General features: G+C 36.5%; 1 protein-coding gene and 1 long non-coding RNA gene across 6 annotated transcripts; both read right to left on the bottom strand.

The window, feature by feature from the left end:
• On the bottom strand, nucleotides 1-20297 carry LOC148719209 (uncharacterized). 5 transcript variants are annotated; one of them, XM_088740499.1, is made up of 5 exons: nucleotides 20140-20297; nucleotides 18541-19247; nucleotides 9494-9713; nucleotides 8687-8793; nucleotides 7277-7823 (listed from the first exon to the last, which is right to left on the bottom strand). In XM_088740499.1, exons 3-5 carry the CDS (start codon nucleotides 9684-9686, stop codon nucleotides 7620-7622), a joined length of 504 nt encoding a protein of 167 aa, XP_088596625.1. In that variant the 5' UTR covers nucleotides 9687-9713; nucleotides 18541-19247; nucleotides 20140-20297; the 3' UTR covers nucleotides 7277-7619. The 5 variants fall into 5 exon arrangements, with proteins under 5 accessions (XP_088596624.1, XP_088596623.1, XP_088596625.1 ...); XM_088740498.1 differs by lacking the exons at nucleotides 7277-7823; nucleotides 8687-8793; nucleotides 9494-9713; nucleotides 18541-19247 and adding exons at nucleotides 1-285; nucleotides 3720-3826; nucleotides 5255-5474; XM_088740497.1 differs by lacking the exons at nucleotides 8687-8793; nucleotides 9494-9713; nucleotides 18541-19247; nucleotides 20140-20297 and adding exons at nucleotides 1-285; nucleotides 3720-3826; nucleotides 5255-5474 and having other exon boundaries at nucleotides 5612-7614.
• Nucleotides 9720-15186, bottom strand: LOC148719210 (uncharacterized). The gene is made up of 3 exons (XR_015993796.1): nucleotides 14590-15186; nucleotides 13895-13976; nucleotides 9720-13773 (listed from the first exon to the last, which is right to left on the bottom strand). It is a non-coding gene; the product is annotated as an uncharacterized LOC148719210 (long non-coding RNA).
• Nucleotides 20298-21051: the final 754 nt, after the last annotated feature.

Below are 21051 nucleotides of genomic sequence, written 5' to 3'. Positions count from 1 at the left end.
GTCAAGATCGGAAATGTTTATTTCAATCTTTTCTCATAAATCGCTATATATGAAAAATAAGGGTCGTTTCGTAGCCGAAAGTTTACTTCTCTGTTTTTTGAATAAACAACGACCATCTGTTCTGTTACTGCTTGTTCTTATTAGGGATAAGTTATGACTACAGTTATCATGGACACCTATGCACATTGTCCTATTAACAGCTAAGTACTTATATTGGTATAGTCTTCCCACTCTTGTCTCTTCAAACAGGATATTGTCATCGGAGTTACTGTCGCAGCGCCCTTCCTGCGAACGCAATATAAACAATTAAACATATCGACATATAAACATATTGCTATGCATTATTGGGCAAATTACTACCGATAATTTGATATAACATAGGAAAACGCGATTGCGCTGGAAAGATCTTTTGAAACTAGTAATGTAATGGCTGCAGACAATACTGATAAGCCCATACAAATAAACACTGTCTCAAGTGACTGACGCTATTCTTTATATAACCCCTCCCCCCCCCCCCCCCCCCCGTGACATCAAGTTAATGACCCCAGAAAGATAAACACTGTCTCAACTGACTGGCGCTATCTTCAGTATTGATACGGAAAACATGGTCACAAAATATCATTTGCATAAACAGTGACATTCTTTTGCTAGTATCTTCTGAGGTGGCGTGTAATTAGCTAGAAACACGTGATCGTCATTGTTAAGCATTTGAGTTAATCTTCGACTTCTAGGTTCAGTTGATAGATATCAGTAATTAAAATTATTTAACCAAAGACTTTTTTTGTCAGTATATATATGTTTATCAGATATTTAGTGAACTTATTTGAAATTACTTGAATATATCAACAAAGTTGAAATGGCAAATTGGCCACCGTTACGGTTATAAAAGCTGACTTTTCGAACGTTAGCCCTTCGTCGGAGCGAATAGGGGAATAGCCCTTTTTACAGTTCCCGGCGCCATATTGGATGTGTAACCGCGCAAACATGATAGCGAGGTTAGTGTTGAGTCGCGTTGCGAGTTCTAGTGAGAGTTTAGTGAAATGTGGTGGTGCTCTGTCCTTTTCATCGAGATATTTCGACAATGAACGATACTTTCCCTACGCAGGATATTCCTCCTTCTTCTTCGAAAAGAAGAGGAAGACACTGTGCCGCTTTTTGTTTGTGCTAATAGCTATTATGACACAACAGGCAATCCAACAGGTCTGCATTTCTTCTCGTTTCCGAATGACGTCCAGCAGCGAATCAGATGGTGCAATCTCCTGAAGCGCCAGCATGGAAAGGACGGATTCTTCATCACAAAATCAACTTCTTTGTGCTCAGAACATTTCAAAACAGAAGACATGCGAAAAAACGTGGGCAGGTCGCTGGAAATTGGTGAAAGGTTTATAATGTTTGTACGGTTGTTTTGTTGCTTGGATACCAAAAGAAAATGGAGCTTTGATTTTCGGTATTGTAGTGTTTATGCTGGGATTTTTTTCTTCTTATTAAAAAGTGACATTTATATCTCTTTGTGCACTGTGGTCTTATACGATATCTGTGAACTGAATGTAAAATTATAAAATTATAATGTAAAATTAAAATGTAAAATTAAAAATTTAATAAAATCATGAGTTTATTATTATATATATGGGCAGAACCATCTCGATTAAACTAGTCAGTACCGAAAAAACCACGGAAAATGCTTGCTTAAAGGGTCCCAGTAGCAACTGTGACAACTCAAGAAGAGTCATTTGAATTTGAACAGGAATCATTTCACCAAGAAGTTGAAGCAGCTGTGTCAACTGTCAATGCTGCTTCATCTTCACCAGCCCTGCAACAATCAGATGTTCTTAAGCTGCAACGGGAAATAGAGCTACTGCAAGTACAATTAGCTGACTTGAAAGAAAAACTAAGTGAAGTTGAAAACGAGGGGGATATTTATTGGCGTGCCAATTTTCAATTGACAAAATTAAAGATGATGAGTCTGCGGTTCTATTTTAAACTGGATTCCCAAACTATGGAGCACTCATAAGCTTCTATAATTTTATTGAACCAATGCTGGCAAAGATGCAGTACTGGAAAGGAGAGAAATTGTCGAAAGAGAGTCAGCATACCAAACAGATGATAACAGAGGTAAGCCGGGGCCTTCAAGAAACTGTCATTATTGGATGAATTTTTACTCATACTTATGAGACTAAAGGCTGGGTTATTTGTACAAGATCTTGCTGATAGATTTGGAATCAGCAAGAGCCTGGTGTCCAGAATCTGCATTACATGGATTAATCTTAACTATGTGGAACCGAAAGAACCTTTCCCATCTCCAGCACAAGAACTTGTTTACAAGAATATGCTGCAAGAGTTTGCTCAATATGCAACAACTAGGATTATTTTAGACAGTACAGAACTGTTTATTTTTTCTTCTGTGAATAATAATGTTAATTATTGTCAATAGGCTCTTCGAAATGTTATGTTTGAAGAATAGAATTTTGAAGCTCCTTCCCATAAAACATAGTTTAACTCGCGTTTTATTGTCATGCCAATCACTTCTCTTATTTACACAATGTACAATGGTACCTTATCTTGATTTTACAAGCCCAACATCATCTTTTTTCCCTGAGTACTAACAACATTAATATTAATATTTCTTAATGTAAGGAAAGATTACACCTAAATCAATTTGAGCATTAAATTTGAGCTGGTGAAGGTGAAGCAGCATTGACAGTTGACACAGGTGCTTCAACTTCTTGTTGAAATAATTCCTGTTCAACTTCAAATGACTCTCCTTCAGTTTTCACAGTTGCTACCGGGACCCTTTTAGCAGGCATTTTCCATAGATTTTTCGGTACTGACCAGTTAAATCGAGATGGTTCTGCCCATATATATAATAATTAAACTCATCATTTTATAAGTTTAAAATTTTACATTTTAATTCTACATTACAATTTTATAATTTTACATTCAGTTCACAGATATCGTATAAGACCACAGTACACAAAGAAATATAAATATCACCTTTTTAATGAGGAGAAAAAAATCCCCCCCCAAAACAAAAATCCCAGCATAAACACTTCAATACCGAAAATCAAAGCAGGCATTTTCTTTCGGTATCCAAGCAACAAAACAACCGTACAAACACTATAAACCTTTCACCAATTTCCAGCGACCTGCCCACGTTTTTTCGCATGTCTTCTTTTTTGAAATGTTCTGAGCACAAAAAAAATTGATTTTGTGATGAAGAATCCGTCCTTTCCATGCTGGCGATTCAGGAGATTGCACCATCTGACTCCTGCTGGAAGTCATTCGGAAACTAGAAGAAATGCAGACCTGTTGAATTGCCTGCTGTGTCATAATAGCTATTAGCACAACCAAAAAGCGGCACAGTGTCTTCCTCTTCCTTTCGAAGAAGAAGGAGGAATATCCTGCGTAGGGAAAGTATCGTTCATTGTCGAAATATCTCGATGAAAAGGACAGTGCAAAACCACATTTCACTAAACTCTCACTAGAACTCGCGACGCGACTCAACACTAACCTCGCTATCATGTTTGCGCGGTTACACATTCAATATGGCGCCGGGAACTGTAAAAAGGACTATTGTGGGTTGTGTGTGCTTTTAAAGGCAGAAAGTGGAGCTACATGATTGGTGGGAACATGGCAACGAGAAAAACACGAATAAATTAGTGGAATGAAAAGCGTTCGTTGATACCTGTTTGAAATTGCGATCCTCTTAAAACAATACTCACCTCAAAAGTAACCATGGCGTTTTTTACAACTTTTAATGTATATGTAATGTTTTGGTCATGGATATACTGGATGCAGCTTTTCCCTCTTTTTTGTAGAAACTCAAATCCTACGGCGAAACGCAAAACACACTCGTCAGCGAAAAATGGAAGTGTTCAAGATTATCAGATTTGCAACAAAATTCTATTTGGACACTTGCATCCAGTCATAATAATCAAGTTTGTGGTTTAACTTGAATTATGCCCCAAAATTGCTTTGTCATTAAGTGGCACGATTTGCAAATTGAGATGCAAATTACTCCATTTGCAAACTTTGAATACTTAAAAAAAAAATACCGCAGCTTTGAAGGTCTTGTGGAAACCTTTACTTCATATAGGAAATTGAAAGATAGAACTTGTGGCTATGGCAAGTGGTAACCTTGAAGCCACGCCGCTTTACTGCGTTGGCAATGGACAGCTGACTTACAATTTTAGAACAATGGAAAGCTAGCTTAAGGACCGTTTCTCAGTTAGAACTGGCACAGCCCACATTAAATATTTTTCACAGAACTGTTTCTTTAAAGCTTCTGGAAGCAACCGAAATAGGTCAGAAGGCTCCTTCCACTCTAAGTAACCGATCAGATTGCAGAATCTTTTACTGCAACTCACTTTTATTTTAAGCCCAGGAAGTGTAATATTGAGCCACCAAGTTTCTTAATATGCAATTAATATTGATGCTGAAATTAATATATGTTGAAACTGATAAGAAGAAAACTTCTGGAAAAGAGTCATTCTGTATTGTTTTTAATCTGCAGTTTAAAAACTGCTTTAATGCTAAAAATGCTCCACAATTTGAAGTTAACCCCTCGAAAGGTGCCTCTCCTGATACCAATGATAAGTCTGTTCGGACGTATTATTACGACGATCTTTTGTATATGTCATGACAACCACACCTTTTGCTCACTCGAGAGAAAAATTTTTAATTTGGAGGAATTTAGCCTTACGTGATAAAAACAACGTTTTAACAACGAAAGAAATGGTATTGGACCATTTCTTTCCAAAGACGTTGTCATCGTCACGTAGGGAAGAGTTTAAGTGATTAATTTGTTGTGAAGTTTTTTAAGTTTTGCTTATTGCTAGGCATCCATCCATCACAGGCTCTGGCTATGTTGGATGTTTATCCCAAGCTTAGTCCCAAAGGTTTGTGAAGATGCATTTATTTTCAGTGAAAGAAGTTTTCTCTCACTAATCAAGTTGTTTCTGGGTTTCGAATGATCAGGGGTGAGGAAGCTTGATTATTCTGAGTGAATTTGTTTAGAATTCTGTCTATGAATTCCATTGTTACTATACTGTAGCCATGCGAATTTATACGGATAACATAAAATTTACAGGCTCATGTTTGAAGACTGGAGGCCGTAAATGTAAAATCAGGAATCGTTTGGTATAGTTTAACCAAAGCGGAAAACGTAAATAATTTTCTTAGTTCAGCAAATTTTTTTCTTCGAAAAACAACCAAATAGAACACATTAAAACGCAAATTCTTTTGGTTATTTACTTACTCGTTGTTGGGTCTTTGATCCGGGAACCACTGCATTTTGCCTCGCATCGCTTCTGCCCGTCAAAGACTGTACATTGTTGCGTGGCAATTTTTACAAGGTTACCTCCTTTACAAGGCCTCTTGAGTCTAAAATGAGAATGAAGTCTCCAAAGGGTCTGATGTAGTTGGGTTGTCCTCGATTCAGTTTTCATCATAAGAACCACCAAGTACATGAAAATGGCCTAAAATGGGATAAAAATAAAACAAAGAACTCATCAGATTCCAATCTATAGATAAGCCCTTCAAAATTTACAGACAGACCAAACTAAACAACAATGAGATTTTGGAATGTAACAATTCCTCATACAAACCCACATACGTGAGAGTGCAAAATTCTTCCCAGGTTCATCCTGTATGACCTCTTTCCTTATAGAAGTGAGATTTACCCCTTTTGTAACGACCGTAGTAGTCTTAAATAGACGCAAGGTTACAAACTATAAAATTCCTTTCAAAGTACAAACGTCAATTCTGTGTAAGTGGTCAACGTAGTTAAGATCCCGGAAAAGGTGTCGCCGTCAAGAAATTTAATTAGGCTTAAATGCCGTTGATATTGTCTCTTTATGGTTAGTAACCAGCTAAACAAAACATTTACATCTATTAACCCTTTAATCGTAGGTTTTTACACTTTTTTTTAATCCGAATGGTTCTATTTGATAGTATTGCTGCGTCATATTAGTTATTGTAAAAATCAAGGTTACTCTCACATATCTTCTTCCCTAATTAACTTTTTTTCCCTGTGTTTTTATTCGTGTAGAGCAGTTTTGATCAACATATAAAGACCAGTAAAAATTGAGCAAAGGAGAGGAATTGATGACTGTGTAATTTCGCAGTCATTTTGGTTGATATCTGGGAGAGGGAAGAGTAATATTATAATAATATAGATCAATTTCTATAGCGAATTTCCTTGTAGATGCTCCTGAATGCGCTTTACAACCCTGTGCGGGGGACTTTTCCAGACTGCCGGCGGTAGTTTACAATAAATAAAGAATAAATTTTACAGATGCCCCCTCCCCCCATTCCCAGTAATCAGGCCAGACCACATCACAGTAATCTCGTGATGTGGGTTCTTTAACGTCCCCTGTCGAAATTAACTAATTGATAGGTGCAGGAGAAGGGACCTCCGGCTTTACGTCCTATCCGTCTTATCATGCGAAGTTGACTAATGTTTGGTCTTTAATCTTCAGAAAGGTAGCAATTTTAATTTTCAGATATATTAACAGATTCTTTGTTTTTTTTCTCTCTTCAATATGCCAACTGTGTGAGATTTTTTTTTGTATCCTCCGATTTCCAATGTGGGGCGTTACAGATACACCACATTCCTTAGTTGTAAATAGTTTCCTTTGTTTGTTGAATAAACATCGACCATCAATCTCATAAGGAGACAAACTTTTATCAGAGTCTCCTGGTACACCTAGGCATGTGTCGTTTTCCTGATCATGTGTACAAATTGATATAGTCTTCTTTCGTCAAAGAGGAGCTGTTCATAAAATTGGTATTGTCGCATCGCTATTCTTGCAAAGGAAATTTGAATAGAGACACACATCGATGGATCAACTATATGATGATAGTTTGAAGAGGAAGATCAGAGTCCCTCTGTATTTCTTAGGAGATCACTACTCTGCTTTCAAAAAATCCCGGAAAAAATTCTAGATCCTCTTTATGCAACCTAGCCGTAGAGAGGAAAAAATATGTCGGTAGCTGATTCCAACTTATTGCTTTACCGAATAAATTCGCAAAAGTTTTGACAGACTTGAGTATTTAGAAAAACGATTTTTGGGGATGATGCAATGTAAGCTATCACTGATTATTCCGTTTGTATTAAAAGTTGAAGTCTTTCACAATACTTTTTGTCCATATCCAATCTTGGTGGTCTTAGGACCATCTAGTTCGTTTAGTACGTTATGTATCGCTAACAGTGGTTTGAAATTATGGTTGATAGGCTGTTCTGACAAACTCCTACATGACATAGAAACAGGATGGCCTCTTCGTTGAATTATGTCAATAATTTGACTTTATTTATTAGATAGAAATTCACATCAAAAGTTGCAAGATAAAATTAACTAAATATTTCAAAATAAGCTCTTACAATGTAAAAAGTTATTCTAATGTATATTTAAAAAGTTGCAAGATAAAATGAACTAAATATATCAAAATTAGTTCTTACAATATGAAAACTTACTCTATTATATATTAAAAAAAGTTATCTTAAAAACGGTACATATCTTTGACAACCATTGTTCTTGTAAGACAACGACGAAACTTTTAGGAAGACATTTAGATTTTTCAAATTTTCTCCAAATTGTCAATAAAGCATTTTTACGAATAGTTTATATTCGCTTTCTATGTTTCTGAAACAGACAGCGCCCATCATCTCCATTTGCTTTTATTAGGGATAAGTCTACGTCGCAGTTTCTATGTACGCCTAAGCACAAAGTCGTATTTCCGACCTTGTGTAGATATTGATATAGTCTTTCAACTCGTTTCTCGGCAAACAGGAAATTGCCATTAATGGTATGATCACATTGCTGTTCCTGTAAAAGGAAAGAATCATACTTATCAGCATTTAACTCGAGTAAATGGTGCTTACCTCGCGCGCTAAATGGCAGCTCAATGCTGAACAGCAACGAATTATTTGCATTCGAGAAATGAAGAGAAACATTTTGGTTTCCCGTATCGTATGATGATAATAGTTATGGTAATTTCAACAACTGTCACAACTTTTTTAGCATAAAAAGATCCTCGAAATGTTACTCTTGCGCGTGGACATGTCTAGTTGCACTATTTTAACGGTACACTGATTTTAAAACTCCCATTTGTACTAAGTTTATAATGTAATATTGATGAAATGTTAAAAGACAAAATAAATGATTCACCTCAGTAAACTGATGATGGCATGAGTCATGCCGAATCATGTCTTTAAATAGTGTTTTTATGAGTTTAAAATTTATTTTAATAATAATAACAATAGTAATAAAAAGAATGGCAATGATAATGTTGACTACAATAATGCTTATAATCATAAAAAACAAAAATTATGATGATGAAATAATCATCAGGAGAGCTCCCTCTATCAAAGCCTACAAACTTGGAAGAAAGAGGTGTATTCATGGTTTTAATATCCATGTTTTGTCCTATTTCCTCTAATTGACCAACGTTTTTCTTTCAAACTGGGCGTGCATGCTCGTAAGTGGCCTCCTACGTGATTTCATAAGTATCTGTAAGAGTGGTTTCCAATCATCCTTAAATACTTGATATTGAGACCGATGAGTCCTTTTCCTAGTAACAACTTATCGATGAGTTTAATTTGCCATTTATATGGCTAATGTCGAACAAATAAAAACATCAATGCTAGCCGTCTATGAGAGTCATAAATATTAATCTTCTTTAAACTCACCTCAAAAGTGACAGTCGTACCGTTGATGACTTTTAATAAAAAGTTCCTGTTAAGGTGGTCGGAAAATTGGATGCATTTTTTCCTTCTTAATTGAACCAGCTGGAAACCTTGAAATTGCAAGAGTACAATGGTTACATGGGAACTTGTCGGGAAGTCATGCAAGGTTAACCTTGCAAGTCTGTAATTGCTTTGTTTTGTTGTACTTTAGTTCTTTTGATTGACGAAATACATTCCAGACGAATAATTGGCGTCACATCCATTTAATGGATAGACGTGAGTGAGCCATATTTCTCGTGACTGATCGTGGCTGTGTTTTTTTCCTTTCATTAATTTCTATCCCTTGAAGTTGTTTTTCAAATGTAATGATGCAGTTCAACACGCGACCAATTGTATGTTAACTATTCGCCTCGTTTTCAATATTTGATGAAATGTTTTATCGGGGAAACCTCTTGGAAAACTATTACAAATCACTATTACAAAATTTTTTTATGCTGGAGGAAAATGCTCCCTTTAAAGACTCGTTTTTAATAGTCTTTTAATTGCAAAACTTGTTTTAATTTAAGTTGAAATTGAGAAACCCTTATAAAACAATGAACATTTAAGCACCCGTTAATATATCTATGACTATTTCGTGTACATGATCTAAATCTAATCGGATAAAATACATTTATCAGCACTAATATGTACACTGATATCTGAAGTTTTTTTGATCAACACCATCAGTCCTTTAAATTCAAATGGCCAAATATCATAATTAGAAGATATCAATTATCTTTAAATGAATTTAGCTAAGTTACAAATACTTACTCGTTGTGGGAAGTTTGGTATACCAGCCATTAGATTTTGCTTTACACATCTGCTTCCCGTTAGAGACTATGCATTGGTTTGTATCAATTTTCATTAGGTTACCTCCCATACAAGGCTTATTCAGTCTTAAATGAGAGCGAAGCCACCAGCGGGTTGATCTCTTTTGGGTCTTCCACGACTCAACATGATTCATGAGAGTGAGGTAGAAGACCAAAATGACCTGTAAAGGAAGGAAGAAAGGGATATTAAAAGATTGATAATTGACCATTGCACTCAATTTTTGTAAAAGATTATTACAAGAACTTCACGGATAGATCATGAAAACCAAACAAACAGGTGGAAAAAATTACTCCACGTACACTAACACGCAAAGTGCTTCTGAGGTCCATCTGTTGCAATACCTTCGCAGAATTACCTACCTAACTGATAAATGTAGCTAAGCACCGATAGGGTCTTTAAATCTTCCAAAATATAATGACGATATCTCTATAAAAGGCAACATCGTCGTGCGGTGAGCAGATTAAGGAAAAAAATATAACCCTCAAGGATTTTTGTCGAGTCATTAAGGTTTCCATCCGTAGTTCCTTGAAACCAGAAAGACATTATTTATTTTTTTTTATTTTTAATCTCAAGAAAGGAATTTTTTTTTTCTTTAATAATGCACATCTTATTGTCAGTCTTGAGCAAGTGTAGGTGGACATGAAGATGAACAATTGATCTTACATGGTGCAGGGATTTATTGTTTTTAATTTTAATGGATAAAATCTCTCTATTCGGAAGCAATTTTATCATATATGATCCGTCCGGGTCCGGCCCCGCTCGCGCTATCCCATTGAATACCATAGTGACAGCTGACGTGCGTAGGGCCGGACAGGTTGACGTGAGCCGGTCCAGAAAAAGTCGTCCGGCCCTGGTGTACTTATGCGGCGACATTGTTTGCTGTTGTTGCAAAAAAAACGAGTGACAGCAGTGGAAAAAAAAAAAAGAGAAAATAAGTCACAATTTTCAATTAATCGTCTGTTCTTTGTTGTGACTCGAAAAGAAAAAATAAAAGTTTTTATTGTAAAATCTTTTTTGTGGTTGTCCCGTGCGCACTAGTCTGTCGCGTCCTTTTTAATTTAAAAGAAACTTTTCAGAATTTTCCAAATCTTAGTCAGAGGTCATGATAAAATGCTTATTGACTGATTTAGGTCGGGCTGGACGGGACGTTCATGAAACACGGACCTCGCTGGCTTTTTCCGTATGTCGTGACCTAGAGCCAAATATTTCCCAGTCCGGCCCTCCCACTCAGTCAATAAGTGCATATTATTTTGAGAGATGATGTTTCACATTTCCTTTGATCACTCTCGCTACCGTTAGAAAACGAGTTTCAAATGAAATCTGGGCGAGTCTGTGCTGGTACAATTGCAAAAATCTTTGCGCTTTGTAAAAGAAGCAATTGTCGCATTTTGCAATGAGACACCTTCACAGTATGTAACAACAGTTGTCGCACCTAGCAACAACACCTGTTGCACTTTTTAAGAAACTTTGTAAAGATAATCAGAAGGCAAACAGACCCATTAATAGGCGTCTTCCTTATCAATAATGGTAAAAATTGTTATTGATAAAATCTTTCTTAACTCTGTGGGGATTGCACACTATTCATTAGAAATTAATTTGTTGGAATGCGTAAAGCTGCGCAGAGTTAAGTCAATTGAACTTTTTATTAGAATGTTTTACGTAGGCGGGATAGACACCTTTACAGTGAACACAGACGTTCACAATTATGCACCGGAGTTACGGTAGTTTGTTTGTTTGATAAGAGTGTATAAAGGTACAAAGCACCTCTTTGCTTTCATAGAGATTTGATGAGAGATATTTGCACTGTTTGCTTCTGGATTGTTGGACTAAGGGTGGGTTAAAGACCAAAATAGTGTCGGTATGGAAGGGAACTATTTGAATGTGTATTTTTGCTTTCGACGTGACGTTTTCAGTATGACTCGCGAAACAAAAAAGACAAATAAATCAGTACTTTTTCCGCCCACAAATATGATAATAGCTTTGCGGTTGGTGATAATTACTTTCCGTGGCAATGTTGATTGATGGTATTTTAGGCAAGCCAAATGTTAACGTGCTAAAAATCATGAGAAAAATTTGAGACGATTGATTGAAATCCTCAGCGGAAGTACATCGCTTTCTAATCATAACTATTCTCTTTAATCTTGCCCACAAAGATCATATTTCATTGTAGAAGTGTTTTAAGGATAGTTAATGGATAATCAATCAAACTGTCACGGTAAATAATTGCGTGTTCTTTGGCCCCATTTCAGATTTGCGCTTATTGAATGGGACCCATCACGAGAATACAACGTGTTTTGATGCATCAACGTTCAATTAGGAGTATTGTGTAATTATGTAAAAAAGAATTCAAGATACATGTATTGCGTTAAGTCATTCAGTCACTGAGGTTTTCAGACTTCGCTGGAGGGCTTTTCATTCCCACCACATCACCGCTTGTTAATTCAATAGAGCTTACGACCCTGATAATCGCGCTATACGGTACATGTGCAAATAAAAAAAAAAAACGTCTCTAAAGAAATATTGCTCATAAAAGTTTCCGAGTAGTACGAAGCAACAAATAAATTCCAGGTTTAACTTCCATGTTTACTGGGTTTATCTATATGCCTTCTTCAGAGTTTGAGAATTTGGGTGAGTAAAGTGCGAACACTCAAAATAAATGAAAATAAGCCCAAATTAAGCAACATTAAAATTTCATTATTCAAGGTGTCCTCTTTAATGATACCCAAGAATCTCTTACCACGTCTACTTGAACGACTAACGAACAATACGTTGACGCTTAACCTTGTAACGATTATTAATACTAAAGCAAAAACGCGTTTTGAAGATGTTTTTTTAAACACAGTTCAAAATGGTTGTCTTTAAAGAAGTTGCTTAAACTGATATTTGTCGCGCAGCTAAGATTTAAGTCAGTTATTACTCAATGAGCACGTTCTGTCTTTTTTTCCATTTGATTAAACGTGGTTTAACTCAACATTTTCTGTTAGTCTAAATTTGGCATAAGTTATATTCTCTTTTTTCTAAATTAAACTAGCAAAGACTAACTCTCTCTGATGTTTAAGGTGAGGAAGGGTAAATTCCTATCACAGCCTTTAGTTAAACCTAATGGCATTGGAGTGTTGCCACTCACATGTTATGTCGGTAAATATTTCATCGATATACATTTTTATTATCACTCATTCAACTAAAAATGATTGGGTCTTAAATGTTTACCTGAATTGATCATGAACTAGCGAGGAAATACGAACTAGGAAATGATGATTCAACTTACATTCCATCTTCTGGTCCTAGTGCAGTTGCTCGGCTTTGTTGCAAAAAAATTAAACCTTTCTTCGCTATTGTTGCAGGGCGGCAGTGATGGGAAATGAGAAAATGGGTCACGTTTTTCGATTAATTGTGAGTTTCTTATTCTGACTCGAAAAAAAAAATTGAAGGAAAAGTTTTTATTGTAACGTTTTTGTGGATTTCCCGCGCGCACCAGTTCTATCGCGTCCTATCAAGCTAAAACAAAATTTTCAAAACTTTCAAAACTTAACCAGTGCTCATATGATAAAATGTTTATTGACTGAGTTTGGTCGTGAAGGAAGGGAAAATATTTGGCTTTCATTCATGACGCACGGACCTCACTGCGCCCGGTCCGTACGTCATGGTTACAAGCCAAAGATTTTTCTGTCTGGCCCTCCCACTTAGTCAATAAGTACATAGTATTGATAATGTCTCCAAATTTCAAATGTTTTCCTCCTCACGTAAAAAGTTTACGTCTGTTGTACCATGACATTTGTGTTCTTGCGAAGACAGTATTTGAATAAAAACTATGAAATAAGAACTTTAAACTTCCAAGAACAAAACTATTATTAAATTCTATAATAATGATTGTAATAATAATAATAATAATAATTATAATGGTAATAGAGGTAAATCGGTGTATTGGAATCTCTAAATTTCTAAATACGATGAAGCTATCTCTTGTTGGATGATTGACATATTTCTGCCGACATTTTCAGAGTGTTATTAATTATCCATAGTCTATGTACAATTGGAGATCTTTTTCCTTCAACGGTATCGACTAATATGTAATCATCTGCTTCTTAAAGAAAACATCAGTCTCTCTGACATCCTTTTCTTGCTTTGCGAAACCTGATAGTGACGTCAATCCTTCATGTTTGATACTCTTTTATATCAAGGAATGTTTTTCAATTGAGGAGGGCGCAATCTTTTAATGCCTACAAAATGGATCAGACTATATTAAGGATAAACAAGTTTCAAATAAGTCACAAGAGCCCAAGCTGTTCTTCCGTGTTTTTCTCCCCCTGACAACGCGTTTAATCAGTTGTATTAATTTACCTATATTTAGGTCCTTCCAGAACTCCTCGAACGTTCGCTATTTCGTTTACCGGCAGCGTATCTATGTTTCCAAGCGGTGGTTCTGAGTTATTAATGATATCAGCTGGTCAATGCCCAACCTCAAACGATGAAGGTAGTTTTTCCAGTAAATTAGATGAAAATGTTTGTTGCGAAAATGCCTATTTCGGTCATCGGTACAGAACATTACATAACAGCACCCTCCTTTTTCAAGCACGTCTTCTCCAAACTCTCAAATATAAAACGAATTTTGATGTGCATTCTTACTTTCAGTTACCTAAAAACATGTCATCCATTTCATTTCGTTGAAGACTTTAATGGACACTTCGTGCCATCTCAGTCATCAGCAAACCATATGCATTTCTTTCCTCTGACATTGGCAAGCGTAAGTTATTTATGTAAACGAAGCGTTAACAACTTGGCGATATCGTAAAGATTTAAAAAGGAGATCATATCAAATATCAAAACACCAAATTTTGATAATTATATTTTAGTAATTGACGTGCAGGTGAATCATTAGTCGGCAGGAAGATCGCAAGTTCTAAAAGATGATGATATTGTGTTAGTTGCACACTTTCTCTATGTCCCCAAAATTAAATTTTTACTGACGTTGAGTTTTTCGTGTCAAGTAAGAAACCTGAGGAAGTACTAAGGAGGAAACACGAAGAAGTACTTACGTGTCAAGTAAGAAACCTGAGAAAGTACATACATCTATTATTATTTAGTAGCATCCATAGTTGGTCATACTTTTGCTCTGGCTAAACCGAAAGCGATCGATTTGAAAAGTGTTGGCACACTGTGACCGTGGTGCAGTGATTCTAATACTGAAAAATTTGAGGATCGACGGTATGTTTCTTACTGAGATCAACAGAGTGACACTTCCAGGCTTTCACTTCACTATTTTGCACACATTAACGAGAATGCTATGGCGTCAACTTAACTCTCTACTGAAAATAATATAAAGTAAGGCAGGTTTGAAGAGGGAGCTGGGGAAAAATGTATTCAATCTGATCACAAACTAATAAAGGAGGAAAGTTTCTAAAGAAACTGTGGTGCTGCGTCGTTGGGGGTAACAAGGTAATTTGGTTGTCTCAACTAAGTTGAAATTGTAAATTAGGCACCGTCACGGTAAGGAGTTAAAAAGCTGACGTTTCGAGCGTTAGCATTTCGTCAGAGCGAATGTCGAAGAGCTAACGCTCGAAACGTCAGCTTTATAACTCCTTACCGTGACGGTGGCTAATTTACAATTTCAACTTAGTTGACATAACCGAATTACCTGATCACAAACTAGATCCTCTCAACCAACTTTTCAGAATTAAATATCACAAACATTGATTGTTACCAACTGGATAAAATGATCCTACAAGAGGAAAATTGATTTAGTCCCTGATTTTAAGGAAATATGAAGAGGAATGCAGACAGTTTTTATCAATCTTCGATAGTGACATTATAACTTTTTCATCAAAAAAACTACGAAAATGTAAATTACAATAAACATTACTAGCAATGGAGAAGTATAGCCCTACTTTAAAGTATCACTGCTGACAACACTCACGTTCTTTGTTGTTACAAAATACTAACTAAACAAACGTAAATGACGTTTCGAGCGTTAGCCCTTCGTCGGAGCGAATAGAGGGTTTTTTTGTGGTCAATATTGACCTAATATTGACCACAAGGAAAAAGCCACAAAAAAAAAAATAAATAAATAAATAAAAGAAAAAAAAAAACCGGCGGTTTAAAAAAAAAATAAAAATAACAGCACCAGACACTTCATATAAGTAACGAGGGAAAGAGACCAAGAAATACAAACTAGGTGTTAAATCAAAGTTATCTACTTTGTAGGAGATTGGCAAAAACCTTCCAAAGTTTAGTTCGTATAATTAAAGTAGTTCTGAAAAGTCCAGGGTTTTCTCCCTACATTAGTATTTTGGTAAGGGACAAGTTCTCTATGATACTTTGTACTGTGGATTTCTCTAATAGATCGTTTTCAGGTGACGTCATCAAATTCCAAAATTTAAAACTAAAGAGCCACGAATATTTTTATCCTCAGGTATTAGGGCGATTAAAGTAATATCTCTTTTCAACTTTTCAGCTCAATAGAGTGCTTAGTTTGGAAACCAGCGCAATTTGAAGTTCGCAGTTGTGGCTGTGCGTGACATACAGCTCTGATCGTGTCTGTCGAAAAATATACACTTATCTAGTGATTTTTAGTCTTTTTAGGAGTTTAAGTGTTAGAAAAAGTGTGTTTATTTATGTTTGTTGGTTCAGTTCAGATAATCAGTCGACCGAATAGCCAAAGTAAGTTCCAAATGTTTATATTATTTTCTAGCCGCCATATTGGTGGACCAAAGAGGTGCACCAACATGGCGGCTCCATACTGGGCTCTGCAAATTTGTGCAAAACATTTTGACGAATATTTGAAGTTTGGAAAAACGAAAAGGCCTTAGACTTGAAGGAGTGTCTTTTTTACCTTTCTCCTATGTAACATTGCAATTTCCTGACCTTATCCATGGAATAGTTTTCGATTTATTTTTTATTGGCTGAGAGTGAAAACGATCTATATCGAAAAGAAAAGGGATATCTCACTGTTTCAAAGAGTTTTTATGAGATATGGCTGCTTTTACTGACTGAATGCTTACCTAGTCCCTCTACAATGACTCAGTTTCTACGCTGAAGGGAAGATATCAGCCAAATGACTTATGGAAAGGAATTCGTAGAGCAGATAGATACTGTAGTGACGATGCATTAAGAACAAGTTCATCTATCTTCTTCAATTCAAAGTTCAGTTCAACGTCGATGTTTATAGCGAGTTATCAAGATCTGACTGAATGTACATGTATCGATCTATTTGTCTTCATTTTGAGGAAATACATTGTGATGCTATCGCTGTCTCAATATATTCATGTACGTAGCTTGTCTGTTGTAAGCAATGATTTGCTGTAGTGATCCAATGAGGCACAAAGTGTGATGATCTGGGTTGCTGGAAAGCAGTTCGAAATTGACACCTGACATCAATCTGGCTATTATCGAAATCATTGTCCTTCAAAACTAGCATAAATCAGTCTTCTTTTTCTGACGTATCTAAGATTTTGGGCGAAAATAATGTAAGACCTCTCGTTAATACTGTGTGACAAATACGTAATGCAAGGTAAAAGTTTAAACTCTCTTACGAGACATTTTGTGGAATGCTAGCCATGTTTCTCATTCCAAGGACTTTGTGCTGTCTTTTTTTTAGAAGTAGTAGGCTAAACTTAAAACAAAATTATAGTAGTCGATTTATTGAAACACTTATATCATGAGCCTAGGGCTCGGAAGATTGGGAGACCACTTCCCGTGTATTTGATGTCAAATAAATATGCGTTATTAACCAAGCTTGTTCGGTCAAGATGGTTGGATATTGGGCGAGTTCTTTTTTTGCATTTTTATGGACCGAGACGAAGTTGAGGTCCATAAAAATGCGGAAAAAGAACGAGGCTAATATCCAGCCATCTTGACCGAACAAGCTTGGTTAATAAAGGATTTATTATCTTGCGAAAAGATTTCGCTTTATTAAGAGTTAAGAATGACTTGTTTCCTTCGAGAGCTGGGAAAGAAATCCAACTAAGTTTGTAGCACAACAAACTCAAGAAAGTCCTTTCCGTTTCCTTTGTTTTGACTATCTTCCGTCGCTTTCTGCGTTTCCATCGCCGAAATTGTCCAAGAGTTACGAACTTAGCTCTTATTCTGTTTTTTTCATGCGCGGGATCAATGCGGGAAATCCCGAGCGGGCGAGATGTGTCCATCTTGCCCGCTCGGGTAGCCAATCAGAACACAGGATTCGCTTCATCTTACGCACGGGCGCTGCGGGCAATATGTAATCCTATCTTATTTGGTTTTATCTAGTGCGTCCTATATATGGGAACGTTTTGGCCTCTGTGTGACGTTTACAAATTCATCTAGATATTTAAAAAAATGTTATCGTGATTAATAGTCAGAATTAAAGTGGTCTAAAATCTTATCTTTATGTTTCTAAGTCGTGCAGAGAATATATTTTCCGCACCGATACAACCGTTTGGTTGCAAGGTGCCCTGACTTCAATTACGAAACATTTCAAGTTGTAGAAGAGTAGTTATGTTTCTTGCTCGAGGACCGTTTGTGAAAGTTTGATATCACTTCTACCACGGTGGTCGCACGAAAGTAGCATCCCTAGGTGGTACTTGATCATGTATTAGAATACAACAGGTTCGTATTTAAGTCTAAAATATATTGGAGATTACGGTGTGAATATCTAAACAAAGTTTAGCCGTTGTTTACTAAACAAGCAAAACCGCTCCTAAACAAGCCTCTATTTAGCTGAACCTTTCATCTGAACATTTATTTTTATGAGCAGGGCAAAGAAGGCCGAAAGCTAACAATGGAAGGACATTTATTTGATCAAATCAATACTCTTAACAGGAGAAAGGCTGAAGCTCGCTGATTGCGTAAAACCGTGGTTTGAGTTAGACCTCGCGTATAAATAATCGGCCCTATGGTTTTAGGAAGCTAACTTTATCAAGTAAGATTTGGTAATTGAAGTCATACTAACGATAGAAAAGCCACTGTCTTTCTAGAAATTGTAGGAATCATAAAACTTGTTTGTCAGTTCTAACCTTTGTGGAATCTTTCCATTTTTAGTCTCTTTCTTTTCTCCAACGTCGCTGAAAGTCTCTTTCTTTTCTCCAACGTCGCTAAAAGTGACTCACGGCATGTACGGCTCAAGATCAAATCTAGGCAAAGGTGTCTTTTATCGACGTATCTCAACTTTCAGACAGGGGGCAAAATTCATTTACCATAATGTCAAGTGTACTTTAAGTAGAATTTACACACTGAAATCAGTCGTCCATGCACAAGCAGAGGTAAGCTATTAAAGTGGTATCTAATAATAGCGTCTCTGTTGCAGCTAAAAAATTTTACGCTTGGAAATCTCTTTAGAAGACATGAAAACATCCGTGCATTGGGTACACACAACGTAGGCTAAGGTTAAGACCAAAAAGGTAGACCCATAACATGTCTCCAAATGCTCATATTAGAAAATGTAAATTTGACGTCTTTATTCTTGTTCCGTGACTTTCATGGCCAGCTGTTTACACGTTGAGAATGTAATCCGTTCTTGTTAAAACACTCGGTAAGAGCGATCCGGTCTGACCGATCTGGTGTTAACATTCTTTATTTGCAGATTGCTGATTGTCTTTTGTTTGCTCTCATACAAAACACTTCACGCATATTATGTCGATGAAGGAATAGGAGGCCAATATCTTTCCAACTTTAGCTGTGTCTATGAGTTCCATCAATCGCCCATTGTGCGGCGTCCATTTGTCTATTTGTAGGTCAAGGGTTATCGCTAATGCATAATACGCAGTCTCATAGTGATTTTCATGAGAATATACATATGACTATCACAGCTTTCTGCAGCGCGAAAATGTATGCGACCATTTATCACTCTTGGAATGCTATCACAGTCTTGTGCCGTACACGAATTAAGAAGTAAAAATAATAGGATTTAAAAATGGAACATTCTCTTTATTTCTAAATGCAGCTCGAATTGTAGGGGTGGTGAATGGTCCTTCAAAAACTCAGGGTCTCGCAAAATTTTAGTCGAATTTCGTAGATCCCACAGTCTCGTTTTCAGCGGTTATGTGCGTCTCGCAGTCTCGTTTTTTATACGAATCGAAGGCGTCTCGGAGTCTCGATTTTTTGCAAGGCTAAGGGTCTCGAAGTCCCGATTCGTTTGTTAGTTTTTTTAAAATGACGTCTTCTATAAATTAAAATAAGCAAACAAATAAGAAAATGTTATGCTTAATAGACCCTTAATCAAATACTTAGTTTGAATTAACTTTGTTTTCCAGAAAAATTAATCTTTTGGATATTAACATTCATTTCCTGTACACACAGCTGGTGGTTTTGATTTCCCCGCTTTCGACGCGATCGCCGGAAAGCGATCGAGTGTATTTTTAATAGTTCGACCTACTTTGCCAACTTTTGCCATCTTGGGCAAACAATCCCAGGTAAAACCACCATCAGTGCGACTTGCGGCCTAGATCTTTCAAAGCTAGCTATAGTAGCTTACAGTTATAGGACCGCGGGACTTGACTAGCGGCCAAGCGTGGCGTGGTTGTTTTCGCGAGGCCGGGATTGAAGTTTTACTGGTAGACGAACAGTGAATTGTCGCCACATTCATAAATACCAACAGTTATATATAGAGTACTTACGTGATTCGTGGTTTCGCTTCCGATGAGAAGAAGAAGACCTTATGCCCATTTCGGTTTCCTTCATTGTTTTGAACGCTTCCACCTCGAAGGAAATGAATGAATGAAAGCCTTTATTTAAAGAGGGTAGCACTTAATAGCCAGAGGCTAATAAACTTGTGGCCCTCACACTCAACTGAGTTCTAACACGGCCGCGCATTCTTTCTGACTACTTCCAGACAACTTGAGTTGTAAGTGGCAGCACGTCAGTCAAAAAAATCAAAGGGAAACGACCAAGCGAAACCTCTTGACAGGAAATTAGGTCATGTCCAGGAAAAAAATTGAATTTATTGACTGTTGACAGTTCTTCAAATCTGATGTTTCGTACAAGGGTTTACAACAAAAGGATCCTTTGTGAGACTTTTGTACAAGCTCATTCTAGCTCATTCTCATAGCTCTCAAGCAAATCTGGGGTTCGCAATTTAAGAGTCTTAATGTCTCGCGCTTGCACTCAAAACCCTTTGAAGTCTCGGTCTCGCAATCGAAAAAGTCAAAATGTCTCGGGCTCGCAAAGAAAAACGCTAGTCTCGCCGTCTCGCAAAGTCTCGCATTTACCATTTGCCACCCCTAATTGTAATCGCGTGCTGTTTATTTATTTATCTATCTATTTGTTTATTCAATCAACTTTTTGTTTTCATGATTTTAACTTTTTTGTTTTTCATTTTACTTAATATCTTGTGTTGAAGAAAAGCGTGAAACCTTGTATTGGGAAAAAAAAAAACCTTTGCCTAAGAAACCAAGAACTAACAAAAATTCGATCCACGTGTTTCTTTCATACAGACAAAATCTCTTGCATAAAAAAAAAAAATGAATGATAATGATAAAATAGTGGGCAAATAGAACTTAAAAGTGGAACTTCCATCAGGCGGCTTTTGG

This window comes from Stylophora pistillata, chromosome 12 (genome assembly GCF_964205215.1).
Source record: "Stylophora pistillata chromosome 12, jaStyPist1.2, whole genome shotgun sequence".
Classification (NCBI taxonomy): domain Eukaryota; kingdom Metazoa; phylum Cnidaria; class Anthozoa; order Scleractinia; family Pocilloporidae; genus Stylophora; species Stylophora pistillata.
This window is presented reverse-complemented; position numbering and strand designations above follow the sequence as displayed.

Bases quoted from the DNA above. Each gene is read 5' to 3' on its own strand.
- LOC148719209 (XM_088740497.1), bottom strand. From the start codon at position 5,641: ATGAACCTGGGAAGAATTTTGCACTCTCAC. The intron at 5,475-5,611 runs GTATGTGGGTTT...ATCCCATTTTAG, and splicing joins GAAGAATTTTGCACTCTCAC to GCCATTTTCATGTACTTGGT. The intron at 286-3,719 runs GTGAGTATTGTT...TTGCGTTCGCAG, and splicing joins ACGCCATGGTTACTTTTGAG to GAAGGGCGCTGCGACAGTAA.